Source organism: Talpa occidentalis, unplaced genomic scaffold, assembly GCF_014898055.3.
Source record: "Talpa occidentalis isolate TD23 unplaced genomic scaffold, MPIMG_talOcc4v2.1, whole genome shotgun sequence".
NCBI lineage: Eukaryota > Metazoa > Chordata > Mammalia > Eulipotyphla > Talpidae > Talpa > Talpa occidentalis.
Window position 1 is genome coordinate 120465245 of NW_026555331.1, and position 17584 is coordinate 120482828.

General features: G+C 36.7%; 1 protein-coding gene and 1 pseudogene across 1 annotated transcript in view; both read right to left on the minus strand.

Annotated features, from left to right (window-relative positions):
- The window catches only part of RELN (reelin), a 436933-nt gene that overhangs the window by 213157 nt on the left and 206192 nt on the right, over positions 1 to 17584 (minus strand). Inside the window, exon 8 of the mRNA XM_037511284.2 lies at positions 16093 to 16144. Coding sequence (XP_037367181.1) covers positions 16093 to 16144 — 52 coding nt within the window. The remainder of the gene's footprint in view (positions 1 to 16092; positions 16145 to 17584) is intronic.
- On the minus strand, positions 3653 to 4844 carry LOC119245043 (phosphorylated adapter RNA export protein-like; annotated as a pseudogene).

The window sequence follows — 17584 nt, forward strand, 5'->3', positions numbered from 1 at the left end:
ATTTGTTTTTAAGTTTATAAATCTAATAACCAAGGAAGCAAAGTACCATGTTCATTGATAAATAAGAATCCTCTAACATGAGGTAAACAGGAACTAATTAAAATGAAAAGTGTATTTCTGTGATAAACAATCCATTTAGCCAGGAAAATGAGGTCCTTTCTAAATTGGACACATCTGACAGTTCTGTTTCAGCCTTCTGAACCTGTTAAAAGAGGAACATAGATGATATTTCTTAAATTAGACTTAGTTCTCTTCATTTTCAGTAAGAAAGGGAAGTTGCAGATACTCTGCCTGTATGCTTGACAGTGAGGTAGGGACTGTCAGGCTGAGCCAGGTCATGAACATCAGCTGGCATGGGTGTAGAAAGAAGGAGCAACAGAATGTGTGAAGGGGACAAAAAGCAGCCGAAATTTGTAAACAAACAAACAAACAAAAAAAGACAAAGCTATTAGAGGACATTTCAGGAAGTTAGCAAAGATACAAGGTTATAATTCAGGATTTGTAATATTTGTGATATTGTTGGCTTTGAAAAATTTGTAATTTGTTATGATTTCTTTTCTCATTCTAAATAAATATTTGCATTTGTATCTAATTTTGAATGTGCAGTATTGCACTTTTTCCCCCTTTGAGAGCATATAGCCCTCACCCAAATTAGATAAGCCTCAAATGTGGATCCACAAAACCTGAACCTTTCCATGTCCAGAGTGTGCTCTGCACATGTTCCTGTAGTTCACAAATGCCTTATATCACAGGTCCAGATCATAGGAGTCTCAATTGCATAGTTCATTTCCACTTTGCTTAGCATGGCACATTCAAGTGATTCACGTATTTTAATGCAGAACAACAATAAAAAGAGAATGAGATGTGATGATTTTTGAAATAACTTTTCTTCTCTATAAGTTAAAGGAGAATTGGCTTAATTAAAATATACTTAATATTATCACTGGGTTAGAATTGATGAAAGACATTCAAGTAATTGTTTACATAAAAAGCATGTCATTCATTTTTGGACTGTGATGGAGATGAAACTAAATGAAACCTATGTGGACACTCATGAGCCACAAAGGGCTCAACAAAAGCCAGAGTGAAACTGAGTCTCCTGGGACTTGCTAACTGAAGTGCTTCTGTGTGTGCTGGCTGGAAGAAGAGCTGTTAGAGCATATAATGTCAAGAACACACAAACACCTGAGCAAGTAGCAAGTATGTGCGAATCAGTGAGGCCCAGGGTAAGCACACTGAAAACCTCTTCACTGTGCAAGAGCCTGCTAACCATAATGTACATGTATGCAGGGAGTTATAAATACTACCTCAAAAGCCAGGAAGTTTCAAAATTCATAAACTTCTTCCTTTCTTCCCATCCCTCTTGGGTAGCTGCCATAAAAATAAACAACTCAAAGAATAAAATGATTTGGTATAAAATCAAGGTCACTTAAAAATAGAAATATTAGTCAATTCTTCTAGTAAGAATTCAAGGGTTACTCTTTCTCTAAGAATAATAGCCATACAATCTATAATATACTGAGGTTAGACAAATTTCAAAATCTAAATTAGCTACTGATGCATTTAAATAACATACTGATTTCATAAAGGTAATATAGTACATGTATCATGTATTACCCAACATCCCCAGCAAAGTCTAGCCCAAACCTCTATAATCAATATATCAATATTTCTATAGCAAAAATCCATGAAGATTATATAGGCAGTATAGATAAAGATTATATCTAGTCTTAAATGATTTCAAGTCAGACATTAGTACCAAATGAACTCAGGTCATATCAGGCCTTGCCATCACATAAACTTAAAAAAAAAATGAACTTGTGGTTTTTCCAAGTTTTCTGTGATAAGAAATTACAGATTAGGTATTGTGAGTTGTATCTCCAGTAGCCCTCTCTATTTCTTTTTACTTTTATAGTAGAAGGATAAATCAATTGGTTTTAGTCTCTCAAGGCCTGGGTAGTTTTATTTTTATTTGGTTATGCCCTTATCCACAAAGCCCAGGACTTTTCAAAGTAAATCAGAGCAGAAACAATAGAAGGAGCTACTGTCCTCTTGGGGGCTTGGTAGTGGTTGCCTGGAGCAGCTTCTGTCCTCAAAGCTCTGCTTGAAAAACAAGCTGCCTTTTTAAATGTAGCACAGGGCCATGGAAGGAGGAGAGAACTGATCTCTTAGAATTTATAGATGGGGAAAAGCACTGCCAGAAATCATGCCTCAAGGTAGCAGAGCAGGGCCCATAAATACTGAAGGCTCGAGCAGTGTCTGGACAGAGCCCTGCTGAGGATTCTTGCATCACAAGTGCTGCTGCTGCCACTACTCAAAGACAAACAAGTCCTGCTGAGGATTCTTGCATCACAAGTCCTGCTGCTGCCATTACTCAAAGACAAACATGGTTCCACGCGCCACATGTAAACAACAGCATTTGATAGAGACAGATCATTATGTTATAAAATGGATATAATCTGACATCTTAGAACGCTCTGCTATGACTGGTGCAAATCTTAGGATCAACACATCCTTTCATCTTTTCAAAGCAGATAAAAAGAGGACCATTAACTCAAGGTTGGAGTGAATGGAGAGAGAGAAAGATGAATGGGGAACTTTTATTTTTTTTTATTTTTATTTTTTAAGGATTGCCACATATCTAATTTTATTTTTATATTTTTTTATGGAAAAAAAAAACAACAAAACACCAACCAACCAATGACCATTTTCATTTTCCTCTTTTCACACTTAGATCCTTACATCCAACTTTAGTGACTATGTATTTCAGGAATTACCAAGGACTTTAAGTACATTGTCTGCAAAGAATAGTTTTATTGCTTTCTACACATTTTTACTTATTTTTGCAAACTATGGTCAACTTTTGGAACATCTTAGTTACCTTTACTTCCTTTGATAAATGAATAATTTCAAACTTCAAGTAGATATGACATTTTTAATACCCTAATGTCCTTAACATAAGGTAAAACATTCTTAGGTTACCACTGAGAGTATTTAAAATGTCCATGGTAATTACACAGCTATATATAACTTTCAGAATTTCATATATGGCGAAGTTAATTAATAAGAAGTCAAACACAAAGGAGAAGAACCAATATTTCTTTGAAAAGCATCTGATATTGATTTACTTCTGGACAGTGGTACAAGCCATCAGTATACACCTACTTTCAGTTTGTATCCTTAAAATTGTCTAAAAGTTCTTAACATAGAAAAACCTAAATGTGAATGCATTCATAATAATATAACAATGTCTCATTTGTATCCTTTAATGGAATGTTTTAAAACCAATCATAATTCACAGCAGATAAATCAGAAAAACTTTTGAATACTATGTTATAATGACGTAGACAAAACTGATTATCAACTAGTAATCACTAGCACATGCAACTGATTATCAACTAGTAATCACTAGCACATGCAATAGACTAAAAACTGAAATCCTCTGCATATATATTTTAAGCATTTTGCCAGACATGAGAAAATTTTTTAATGTTTCTATCAATCACATTCACTTCCCATTATACTCATTTTTATTTAAAACAAGAATAGATTTCTCTCCAGATTTTCACATTTAACAGTGCAAAGTACAACAAAAAAATCTCAGTAGAAATGGTTTATTACAATTTTATTCTAGAAAGGCTTGTTCCTCAAAATGACTAGAAGATGTCCAAGTTGTGAGAATGATCAACTTCAATGGCTTCCTCTGCATCTAACTTTGTTTCTCCATGTCCTTCCTGTGATTCATCAAGAGAGGCCAGGGCCTCATTTGTGTCACTTGCATAAGTTTCTCATGATGTATCATCATCTTCTTGAAAATTTAGACTTTTAATAGCTTGCTTCATCTTTTTCCCCAGTACTTGTATTCTCCTCTTCCTAGCAGCTTTTTTATTTTCATATTCTTTTTGATTTTCAATGTAAAAAATGTCTTTAATTTGTTCCTCGCTGATACTAGGAGTGTTTTTCAGGAGATTCAGAAAAACTCCACCTGGTGTTCTTCTTCGACTACCATTCATTATTAAAAGGCCACCATTTTGTTCAACTTCAGCAGTTTCCATCAGAAGTTCAATTGCCTTTTTGTTCCCAATTATCCCCACTACTCGGGCTATCAGATCTTTCTTTGGTTCCTGTAACCTGTAAGAAATTTCATCAGCTACTTTCTCTTAAGAATCGTCCTCTGTTATCTCAAACCTACCTTTATAATTCATTTCTAGTCTGTTTCCTAGTCTGTCTTTGACAGGTCGTTTCCATTTGAGGTGACTTTGCCCATTTTCTTCTTTCTTTGATCCTGGTTTTTTGCCACCATGCATATAATCATCTAGCTCCTTGTCTGATTCTTTTGAATGTTCTTCAGATTCTCTCTTAAGTTTCTTAGCAAGCAAATAATTGTAGGTCTCAGATTGTCTACTTTTATCAATACTGCCCTCCATTCCCAAGATTCCAAGTTCTGTGGCTACTGCATCTTGACTCTGTTCCTGCAGCACAGCACCCCATATGTTGTTAATTTTTTTTCCTCCAGCAACAGGTAGTTTCTGGATGCTTTGGTCAAACTGAAAAGGCTCTGGTTTGGGAGGAGGGTGGAAACATTTTTGCCGCTTTTGTTTCCAAAGGGAACTATCATCATCTGAATCAGAAAAACTCTCTTCACTTGAATCAACACTTTTAACAGTCCGATAATGTGATGCCGGCACGGCACACATGCTGCTGCAGTACCTTGGAAGGGCCTCACTGTGCAGTCCCCACCTAGTGCTTTCGGCACCGCAGCGGCCTGTGCTGGGTGCCACTGCCATCTCCAAGTCTGAGTCGGAGAGCTGCCTGTCCTCCATGGCGCCGGGCTCCTGCACCATCTTCCCGCGGCCCCGCGGCTAAGTGCATGGGGAACTTTTAGAGAAGCTTTTAAAAAGCTACACTTCCAGGGGATATTACATGCTACTACTGTAGGTAGGACATTCAAGAGAGGGACTTGACTCATTCTATATTGTGAAAATATGTGATCAGCAATCTAACAGGTGGTATAATAGGCAGTTTTGGCAACTATCTATTCTTTTTCAGACAGATATTTGAGGACAGCACTACTCAGTAGGGAGAAAATACCCCAAAACATCAAGAAATACAGTAAAGCTTATTTATTGATTTGCCATTCTTTAAAATAAGTTATGATGGAGCCTCTGGGGTTAAGTCTCAGTGCTATCACGCTATCACCGATGCAGCCTGAGTATGATTCCCTGCCAGGGAGCTAACCCACATATGGCGCAGCAGACCTCTCCTGTCTTGCCTGCTGCTCCCCTCAGCAGTGTATTTCAGTAGATCTGCATGTTCTGCTCCCCACTCTGTCTCTGATGAATCCTCTCACCCTACCCACCTCTGGCCTACATCCCAGTTCTTCTATGCATAAATAAATAATTCTTTATAAAAAAATAAAATAAGTCATGAACCAGCATTATGTAGATGATCAATATTTTGACAGTATTACAAACTTCTGTTCAAATATTTTATGGAGGCAGCCAGGTATGCTTATTTCTAGGAACAACAACAATAAAGACAGGAATATTACACTTCGATTTTTATTTCTTTCATTACTGAGTCAGCCATAACAATTCTAAGGGCATTAATTTTCTTGATCCATGGCATCAATATAACCTACATAGAGCAACATGTTGATAATATGACAAGTCTGGAAGTAATACCTGATTAACAGCATCTAAATTATGACCTCAAGTTTTAGCATATAATGCTGTAATTTTCAGGAGAACGGGTTTAATATATAATACTGCTTCTTAGATTTTACATTTGTTTTATTTCTCTCCTAGTACAAAACCCTACACTTTATAAGATTTTATGTATCTGTATATAGTCTTTTGTACTGTGGCATATCTATATACAGTTGTTCCATTAATTTGTAAATTTTGTAAAAATACAATCAAGTTTGTTCTTTAATAGTGAGCTAGGTTGTTGTCTGATATACTTCAAATCAAACTGGTTTTGTTAGGTATTACCTTTGTGCATATTAGTTATACACAGTATAGTATAGGAATATAGAATTCCTATAGTATAGGAATGTAGACTGTAGTATAGTATAGGGATGTAGAATTCAAGGGAAAGGAGGGGGGACTCTACCTGGAAAGATGAGAATAAATCCATGAGAAAGGGACTGCTGTTTGTGGCTGAGCCAGTAGACCCCCAGCTTCTCAGGCATTTTCTCAGCCAACGTCCCCACCTCTGACATTGCCTGCATATGTTGTGAAGCAGGGCCGCTCCTGTCTCTCATAAAATACAGAGAGCTCATGCTTTGTTGAAGTTCAGTGTCTGTTGCCAAAGGGGTAGCAGTTTGATTCATGAGTAAGAGGCAGGGAAGGGAAAAAGTGGTTGCTATATCGGGTAATGTGCTGTGGCAACCCAGGCGGGAAGCATTCTGAGGTTTCTCAGTCCCAAATGACAGGGATGGGAATTGTGACTGAAAGGAGCCCACAGATACTACTTTAATTAAGAACAGTTCCATTCCACATGAGAGGAAATCCTCGAATTACTCTTGGAACTGACAAGAGCAAATAAATTCAATTTTGTATAATACAATGACAGAAGTTGAGATAAATCATCATTTTATTAATAGAAATTGTCAGTTTAAAGAAATCAACATGCCCAAAATATTCAGTGATCTCAAAAGATCAAGTAAGAAATTATTTGAATATGAAAATCTAGGTTTTACGTCTATACTGTTTTGACCATCAAAAAATACCTTGGGGGAAATTTAGCATATTTTCAACAGAAGAAACATATTTCAAGGACAGTGTTGTAAGAAGGACCATTAAAACAAAAGAGAAATGTCCAATTTAAGCAGCTGCTAAAAATTGATACTAAGGATTAAGAGAGATCAAGTAATATAGAACAATAAAAACACCTAAAAAAATTCTGTACTTACACTAAAAGCATGTTTCCTTTAATCATGAAAGTCCTCTTTCATAACATTTAGAAAAAGAGCTGGGTTTTAAAGCAACTCTGTCACTTTCTGTTTCTTATTTATTTTAAAAAGTGGTTACTAGTAATAATTTCTGTTTTGACTATTAATGAACAGACTATTGGATCTGTAACCCTTTCTTTCTGTATAAATGTGACATCATGTGATTTATTGTACTTAATATTTTGTCTCTTAGTCACTTCCTTTGCTGAAATTTCCAAACATCATTAGGTGACTCCTTTCGGTTTAGACAGATGGGCAATGACCACAGGATATGAAATGAACAGCTGTTCTCCTCCCCTTTTGCACCTTTCTCCCTTTCAATTCTATTCCCATTCCCTCACTTCCAAACTATTTGCATTTCTTCCTTTAGATTACCACTCCTATCATAAGGGAGAAATGGACCAATCCTCTCCCAATTTATGGAATGCCATGCCATTTCCAACCACTATCAGGTGCCCACCTTTTGCAGATTTCTTCCTAAGCCCACAGCTTAGATCTAGCATCAGAGCCTACATTGGCAGAAAGACAAGAAAGAAAAGTGCAAATGCGCAGAGCTGGCCAGGTTCCCTGTCAAGCAAACCTGCTTTCCCCTGGGGCAAGGCCATAACCTAGACCAAGTGCTGCTGCCTGGCCCATTTTCAGGGAGGACTAATCCCCACATTGGGCAGCAGGTGTTAAGTGCCACTCCTTCTCACCCCCAGCAATCTGGAGCTTTAGCATTACAACCCTTGTTGCTATTCTGGCTTTGCTCTTGGTCTCAAGGTCTTAGACTGGCTACTGCCTTGTCTTCTGCAGACTGCTGTCCTTCTAATCTGCATTATGGTACCATCTAGTGGTACCATACCTGCTTTGTCAGTGTTCCTTCCAAAGGATAAAGTCCTGCCTCTAGACCTCCCTGTTTCTTAGACTTGCCAAGAGGTTATACTCTCATTCTCAGTGGTCTGAACCTCTGAATTAGTCTCCCTTGGTTTCTTCTCACATGCAAACTACTTCCACTCTAACACACACACCAATTTGATAATAAACTCTTTATAGGCTTGGCAGTATCTTAGATTTTGCTTTCCCCACAGTGGTTGTAGGCACATCACGTTATACATAGTACACATCCTAAAAGATCTCTCTGATAGAAGAATCCTTGATCAAGACAATTTGATTGATAAGAAAGGGAAAACTGATGGCTCAGGTCAAGTTCTAATATTGCCCATGGCTTTCATTTAGCATACTCCCTTGCCTTGGTAATCAGGAATGAGTATAGTACTAATCCCCAATGAAGAACATCACCTTTCCTAACCTATGAATTTAATCCAATTTGGTTCATATTTATCCAGTTCCGGTTATGAGCAAAATCTTGCCCTATACACAAAGAGGGAAGTTTGTTTGTACACTATTTAACCCTCAAGGAAATGCCTAAGCCATGAAGAGTGAAAGTGGAAGTGCAGAAATGGTCAGTGTATAAATCAAAGAAGAGTGAAGCAGGTTTCATAAAGGAAATCCAAAGGAAGAGAGGACTCAGAGAAACTGGGTTGGGACAATGGGATGAGCTTTTATGAAGGAAAGATCCACCATAAAGTCTATGTCAATGACCAATGTCTTCTCCTCCTGTAGTTCCCTCCTATACCCCTTCTATAAGAACAGCCCTCAACAAATATTAGTAAACCATATTTATAAATGAATTACTGACATAGTATCTACTGTCAAACAATATTTTATTTCACATAAGGATAATTCCTTATTTAGTTATCAGTTATCAGTTTTAATAAATCAAAACACAATTATCTCAACATCTCTGCCAGAATCAATGTTTAGTAGAATTTTGAAGTATTTCAGAATATCTTCTTTCATTACTTACAATATAACTTAAGAACATAGATAAGGTGGATTTAAAATATACATAAAGTTCATTTTTATTGGTCTTTAAAAATATACATCCCCTAAAAAGGGATAGGCAAACTCCAGGGTGAAGAATAAGGATAAGTTGAATTAAATCAGTTCCAAACCTAGTACATTTACAGAACATGAATGTGTTCAACATAAAAATATTTCAGCTTTGTGTTAATATAGATTGTTGAAGGTCTAAAAATCAAGAAATAAACAAATACACTTTAATACATTTTATATCCAAGAATCTTATTCAAATAAAACATGAATTTAATCTTATAAAGCATACATATAAAACTAAATTTGTAAGTTTCTATTTTTTATTTATATTTGTTTTGCACTCAAGTCACCAGAGACTTTCTGAGTCTCATATTTAGAGATTTTCATGTCTTCAGAAGAGATTTTCATTATTTCATAATAAAATCCCGAGGTCTTACCCACTTACCAAGGAGAATGACTCTTGGGAAAAATGAGAATTCATTAGAAATATATCTCACTAAGTTCACAGGGAAAATAGCAATAATTTATATGAAAATATGAAAGGCTCAATTTCTTCATCCTCTGAGTTAGCTATTCTGAGTTTGCCTATTGAATCAAATTCTGAGTAGTTAAAATATTTAAGGGAAAAACTGCTTCCCTTATGCTAAATGCAATATAATGCCTCTTATATGTGACCTTTTACTCCTTATATCTACTTGAGAAAAAATGTCAGAGCTCTTTTCTATAACAAAGCACTGTTCCAATTAAGGAATAAGAGTATCTCTAACTTTTGTAATATTCTAGTTTTTATTTTTCAAAATACATTCATGCAAAATGAATATCTATCATTTATTTCAGAGACTCTGCCGCACATATTATACACAAAAGAACAATTTAGGCCTAAGGGCATTTCATATCTTAACCTGTAAATATAAAACATTTATGATTTAATGACTTTCTTATGCCTTGAGACAATTAAAAACAAGCAAACCAAAGAGCAGCAAAGAATAAAAGCATGCACATGATTGGCCAAATCTTATGGATATCCATAAGTAAAGCCAAAAAATAAAGGTACTAATTCTATAAATTATAAACAAATATAGATTCTACCTAGTTTATCAATAACATACTGATAAATAGATGGATGTAATTTTTTATCTAATGCCTTCATTGTAAACAGAGCTTTGTGATTCTCTTTCCTTCTGGTATCTTTTCCATTGATTGAGATCCTAAGCCTACCACCCCTAAATCCTCTCTTGGCATGAAATGTCTGCACCATACCAAGTTAGCACATGGTTACTACTATTACAGATATGTCTGTAATAGTTACTGTCACTCAGGCAAAAAATATTTTTTGAGTGTTTACTTATTTTATCTTTCTGGTTTAGGGTATGAGTATACCATGATGGACAAGAGAGATGTACTCTCCAAACAATTTGTTCTTCATGGTGTATGTTTTTAAATGTTTTACTTTAATACCCATTTGATGAATTCTTTTAATCTGAAGAAAGAGCTCGACTAAATTGAACAAGCATACTGCTAATTCTTATTGAGTTAATTTGTATGGAAGATTTGTATGGAAGAAAGAACAGATTTGTATGGAAGAAAGAACAAGTCCACTCCTAACACAACTGTCCAAATAATCTTTCTTAAGAATTAATTTCATTATCTTCCTTCATTGCTCAAGAGAGAAAGAGACCATTTGCTAACCCCCATTTCCTGTTAAATAAGTTAAAAAAAAAACCAACTGTCATAGATGAACTTTTCAGATGGACACAATTTTATCTGACATTGCTCATAGCCACCCTGACCAGAACTGCTGCTTTCGGAGGGCAGGTTTTATTCCCATCTACACCTTGTGTCACTCTTTCTGCTCAGACACTAGAAAAACCTGTGATCTTCCACTCACTCTGTAGGGTAAGGTAAAAAGTATCAGGCTTTTCTGCCCTCCCGCCATTAGGATAGATGACAGATCTGCGGTCCTGAATGCATGCCTGATGGCGAGCACCTGAAATAGGGTGTGGGCATTTGTAGATGGGATTCACCTGGGCTAAGACTGGGTTTTTAAGGGCGGCATCACGGAGAAACCGAGAAAGAAGCAGAGAAGCAGAGAAGCAGAACCGAGAGAGAGAAGCAGCGGAGAGAACAAGAGAGAAGGCCAGAGAGCCCAGATAGAGTGAAGACTTGCTGGGGGCTGGGAGGCCTGCCAGCCTCCTGGCCCCCCAGCGCCCCTGCCTGCTGTGTACCTGGTAATCCCAATAAAAGCATGCAAAAGCCACTGAGGGCTCCAGGACTCCTCCTTTACCTGGTCTGCTGGATCAGAAAACCTGCTCAGTGGCCCTTCCTGCCCTTACACATTCACATTGTTGATTTCCAGGGATTCCCCTCTTTAAGAGGCCTCTCTGAGGCTTGGGGGTGGCTGGTAATAGGACATTTGGTGGTGGGTGTGATATGATATATACATTTGTTGAAGTGAGAAACCTGAAACTTATAAATTTTGTAAACAAGTGGAATCTCAATTAAAAAAAGGTACTTAAAAAAAATGAAGCCCTCCTGAATTCTCTACCCTGTGAAATCTCATTGGGCCCTGACATCAGGGTAACGGATCATCTCTGTCAGTAATAATGTGGCAGTTCTCTAGAGGTTTTGCTGTCTATAGGTATAGTCTCCTCTTACACTCCCAACATGCTGAAAAATGTTTGTTTTCTCACTTTTTTTCCCCATAGTTAAAGTTAGCTCAGGAAAATGCTGGGTACACAGGGACTATTCATTAAAATCTTGTTAAGTGAATGACAGACACAAAGCACTTCCTTTGGACCCAGGACCCTTCCTGGGGAAAAAAAGAGTTTAGTGGCATCTGTAAGATAATAGTTTGCAAGGGTATCATCTCAATATTTTTTTCCCTATCCCCAAGGCAATCTGAAGAAAATAGGGAAATGCTGCTGAGGTTACAACCATAAATTTCATCAGTTGACTCTAATGTATCAAGTGAAGACTGTAGTAGATCGATGCCTTAGCACAGAAATAGATCTTATACTGGAATAGAAGAATGAAAAGTTCTTCTAAGAATATTTTAGGGGCCTCCCCGGTGGCGCAGCGGTTGAGCGCTGGGTTGCGAAGCTGCCCGCAGCCTCTGCAGCGACGGTTTGATCCCCGGCTGCTCCCCGGCCACCGGAGGAGGGTCCCACATGGCACGCAGACCTCTCCTGCCACCCGCTGCTCCCCTCAGCAGTGTACTTCGGTCCTTCTGCCTGCTCTGCTCCCTGCTCTGGCTCTGGTGAATTCTCTCACCCTCCCACGCCTCTGACTGTACCCAGTGCTTGTATAAATAAATAAATAAATCTTAAAAAAAAAAAAAAAAAAGAATAGAATTTCCTTAAAAAAAAAAAAAGAATATTTTAGGACACTCTTCAAGATTATTTAGGTGTTGATAACCTGGTAAATTTCAGCTTGCAGAGCTGTATTTCTAGAATGTTTTAACTTTAAAATTCATTTGGTTAAGATATCCTATGTTTATGTATATATACACACATACATCTCTAAGGTGCTTGAGATTCTCTTGGTTTGAAATTTTTCATGTAATTGAAAATGTTTGTAAGAGTAAAATAAAAAATATCATGGCAAGAATTGATCCAATTGTATTTATATGTGCATAATTATTAGCATAATTCACCATAAATAATGATAGAATCCCCTAGAAAGTCACCTATATTCCTAGGGCATTGCGCTTGTTCTGAGTTTTGGGTCTTAGATCATCTGGATCATCATATTATACAATGGCAATTTAATATGCTAAAGGACTTCCTAAGGAGTAACATTAATTCTAAATGACCAACATAGATCTGAAGTGTGTGCAATGCTTTTTTAAAATAACATACTCACTATAATTTTTGAACTAATGCAAATGCAATGGCTACTTCACTGCTACTTTGATTTTTGATTATCAGGGGGCTTTATAATTCAGGATGAAGATACGTGATTATGACATCTCTGAAATCTGTGTAAATCATCCAGTCTAGCCTTCACGCCATCCATACAAACAGAATGAGGCTACTCCAAGTACTCCTAATGAGATAAACCATTTCTGGAAAATTCTGACAACTACACTATATTTACCACACAACACTATATACTATATAGTTAATGGTTTGTCACTACATTTTTTTCTCAACCACCCTAATCCTTCTTAGTTCCTAAGAATTTTTATTCTCAAAATGTAGTAAGCAAGTTCCCCAATCTCTAAGTAATAAATTACAATTTTTTTACTAAATATTTTGTTCCATTCCCAAACAAGGACGTACTAGGCTTGTACTTTTGATTCTGAAATTGCCACTAAAAAAGATTTTGAATTAAATCAACAAAAACTATGAACCAGAGACACTTTTAGGGGGGCGGGGGCGGGAGGGGAGGGATTGGGGTCAGAATGGGGGGGCTGCAATTGTATGGGGAATATAAAAATAAAATTTATTATTTAAAAAAAAAGATTTTGAATTATATTTACTAGTTATAAATGAGCTATATCCATCCATCCATCCATCTCTCTATCTATCATCTCTTTCCAACTCCCTGAGTTTGTTATTCTTTCAGTCTTCTTACCCAGGCTTCAAATCCATGCTTTAACACAAACAACTCTGGCATGATGGGTTGAAGTCTACCAACTGAGGGTATGTAGTCCCAAGACCTGGGGCATGTTGTTTGTCCTCAGTTTTGGGTTTCAGGTACAAATCCTTCATTATTTGGTTAATTCTTATTTCCAGACCCTTTTCATCAGCTCTGTTGTTCACTGTGGTTGCTATTGAAATGTGAGAAAATAAAGAACCTATGCTAGATCCACAGTACGCTCTTCACTTTTTACAAAAATATTCTTTTTTCCTTAAAGAAAAATAATTTAATTGGTGCTGGGTTCTTCTCCATAGAAAAATTTCAAGTACTAGTAGAAGTATGAGGCACATATTGTAAAGTGGATTCTCTTGTATTGTTCATAATTGCTTAAAGATACTATCTGAGATTAATAGTCATTGCTCCATCAAAAAGTAAGAATGCTCAGAATACGGATAAATAATTATTCAGCTTATTTTTTGTATTAATAGGAGAATAAACATAAACACATTTGTCCTGGCTAAGAAACTCTAAGTTACTTGCCTGTCATAATAGCATTTTATAATTTTGTTTTTCTAACACACCTTTCAAAATATAAACGGAATTTTTTTCCTGATTATAAAACGATTACATGGTCTGTATAGAAAATGATTACAGAAAAATTAGGATACATCTGTTAGTAGATCAAAAAAAAAATCCTCTTATTAAAAGTTATTATACAGGCCTCCCTGGTGGCGCAACGGTTGAGCGCTGGGTTGCGGGGCTGCCCCTGGCCTCTGTGGCGCCGGTTCAATCCCCAGCTGCTCCGTGGCCACCGGAGGAGGGTCCCACATGGCGCGCGGACCTCTCCTGCCGCCCTGCTGTTCCCCTCAGCAGTGTACTTCGGTCCTTCTGCCTGTTCTGCTCCCTGCTCTGGCTCTGGTGAATTCTCTCACCCTCCCGCGCTTCTGACTGTACCCAGCGCATGTATAAGCAAACAAACAAACAAACAAACAAATAAATAATACATGCCTCTTTAAAAAAAACCCACTGTAAAAAAAATAAAAGTTATTATTCTGGTTTTGCTAAATAAGACTTATAAGCACATATGGACTTCTGAGAGGTCATTTACAACTGTAGCTTATGCTATCAATGTGCAAAGAATATAACCCAGTTGTAATCAGGCAGCTTCAGCTAATATCAGCAGAAGCTAAAAGGAGGCACATTGACTAAAAAGTGACAACTATGTGACTTGAAGAAAATTGTTCTTACACACAATCAACCACAGTGGATTCCTGGCAATAAGAAAACCAATTGGCAATTATGACTAGCAGGATACCGAGGAAAACAATCCTTTTATAATGGTGGGGTGTCCAAAAATGTGCCGATGAAGATGGTGGAGATTGGCAGGTGATGTACCAACCATCATCATGACATGGGAGAGGCTAGGAGGAGGATTCCAAATTACGGGACTAAGATTAATAAAGCTAGAACTGACCTAGAAGGTAATGTCTTTCTTTACCCTATACATTCCCTTTGGAAAAGTATATAGCCCCGTTATGGGAACAACATATGTGCCCAACAACAGATGAGTGGATTAAGCAAAAGTGATAAGCATGCACAATGGAATACTGCTCAGCTACAAAAAGATGAAACCTTGTCATTTGTGATAATATGGGTGGAACAAGAGGGGATTATACAGAACAAAATAAGTCAGAAAGAAGACAAACATTGGATGGTTTCACTCTTAAGTAGAATATAAAGAAGCACAACAAAGAGACAGACAAAACTAAATCAAAACAAACACTAGAAGAAACCTGACTGCAAAACTGAGGCTACCAGAGAAGTGAAAAGCAGGAGAGTTGAGTGGGGGAGCAAGTACAATAGACTATGACGGAAGACTTTGAGTGTTTTGGTGGTAGGTGTGGTGTGGTAACATTCATATGAAGAGGTGTGAACCTGTACCCCTAATTCATAAATAGTGTAATAAACCAATGTCACCTCAAAAAAAATCTTTAAAAGGTGTACTTGTTATTTATTAATTTATATCTCTGAAATGAAAATAAAAATATAATAAAACTATAAACAATCGATCAAAAGTCTAAATACTTGATTTATGATTCTCTCTACTTTATTGTAAGAATACAGTATATATACAGACAACAGAAATTATGTATTAATCAACTGTCTATATTATGGAATTTTCAGCTTTAATACAAAAACACTTAAAAGGAATATTGCCAGAGATGGTCACTTTTTCATTATCCATATCTGAATTTATCATAGATTATTTATGTCAACATGAAGCCCTAATTGGCTTCTTAGATACTAATAATGATCTCTTTCTTTACCAGTTAGTAAAAACCCAGGAAATTTAAAAGATTTCAATCTTAATCTGAGCAAAAAACAATTAAAAATGTAATTCTGCTTTAAGAAAATAAACCAATGCGTTCAAAATCCATAAGTAAACCACTTTGAGATATTTGGCTTATCTGTGTCATTCTGAAATACTTCTGAAGAGTAGAACAGAAGGAAGCATTACATTTTTTGTATCACTTTAAAAATGTTTTACATTATTTACTGCAAAATTAAAACTTATTTTTCTCTAAATATAAAAGCATTTGGCACTATAATCCTGATCACACACTACAATTAAGGCAAACACTTCCAAGTTAAATCTCTAGAAAGCTAAAAACACTTACCAATGGAAAATTGGAGAACAGAAGCTGTTGTTGTATTAAGGCCTGTTGTAATCTAGAAAAAAGGAATATACCAAAATAAGACAAGGCAGGAAGAAGAAGAAAAAGAGAGACAAAAATTATTGGGGGGGTTGGGGGTGGGGAGAGTGAAAAGAAGATGAAAGAAAGGAGCCATTAACTATGGTTAGCTTAAACATATATATTTGAACACAAATGTATTTCATGTTTCCCTGTGGGGAACAAACCTGTGAGATCCTGACTGAGTTGCTCATGTACATTTTCTCAATGTCCTATTAAAAACTGTGTTAGTGTAATCTACCAGGTAATCTCATGAGGACACTTAACACAGCCTCCTTATCTTATCCCACTACCTCCCACCTCATCAACAAATCTGGGTCACAGAGAGAAAGTCATAAAAAGGCTAACAAAGAAAACTTGGAAGATAAACTAAGAGAAAACAAAGAGAATAGGATTATTTTGAGATGCAAACAATTAGAACAGTTAAAGGGCACAGAATTTCTTTGGGGGGATGATGAAAATGTTCTAAAATTGATAGTGGTAACAGATGTATAATTTTGTGAACAAACTAAAAGTCTCAAATTATATGCTTTATATTTTTTAAAAGATTTATTTATTTTTATACAAGAACCGGGGTACAGGCCAGAGGTGTGGAGGATGAGAGCATTCACCAGAGAGCAGAACTGGCAGATCCACTGAAATATACTGCTGAAGGGAGCAGCGGGCGAGACAGGAGGGGTCTGTCCCGCCATGTGGGCATCTCTGCAGCTGGCAGGGATTGAACCAGCACTGCAGAGGCTGCTGACAGCTTCACAGCACGGCGCTCAACCGCCTGCGCCACCAGGGAGGCCCTCAAATTATATACTTCAAATGAATGAATAGTAAAAAAGTAATTGAACTATGGACTTAGAATTATCTTTCCAAGACATTCCTATTACTTTCCCTTACTCTCATGAAGAAACATGTTTATACAATTTTTCCTTTCTGAAAAAGGAAGGGTAACATTTAATTTTAAATAAGTTTAAATATTTATTATTCTTTGGAGTAACGATTTTAACTCAAACTGGCTCAAATGAGATGAAAAATAAAGTTCTCATTTTCAACAACTCTCTTATTGAGTGCCTCTGACTGCACCCTACAAAACAGAAAATGTACAACTGTATTTTTAGGTGGCAGAAGCAGCAGGCTGCCACTTTTGCTCCTTTTATTCATAATAACATCCTTAGGTATAACTCTACACTTTGTTAGCTCCTAAGTGATGAAGTTGAGAGACACTCAGTTCATGAATCACTGGAACTAGTGGATTAAGTGAGCCTTTTCCTCTGCCAGAATTCATCTGACATGTGAATATTACAGTTAAATGCTTGATAATTCTATCCATCTGAGTGAATTGGCCGAGCAGATGTCAATATTATTTGATAAAGCTTTCTTCTTTTAGACATGGTAAATACATGCTATAGTGAAGGATATGGGTGGG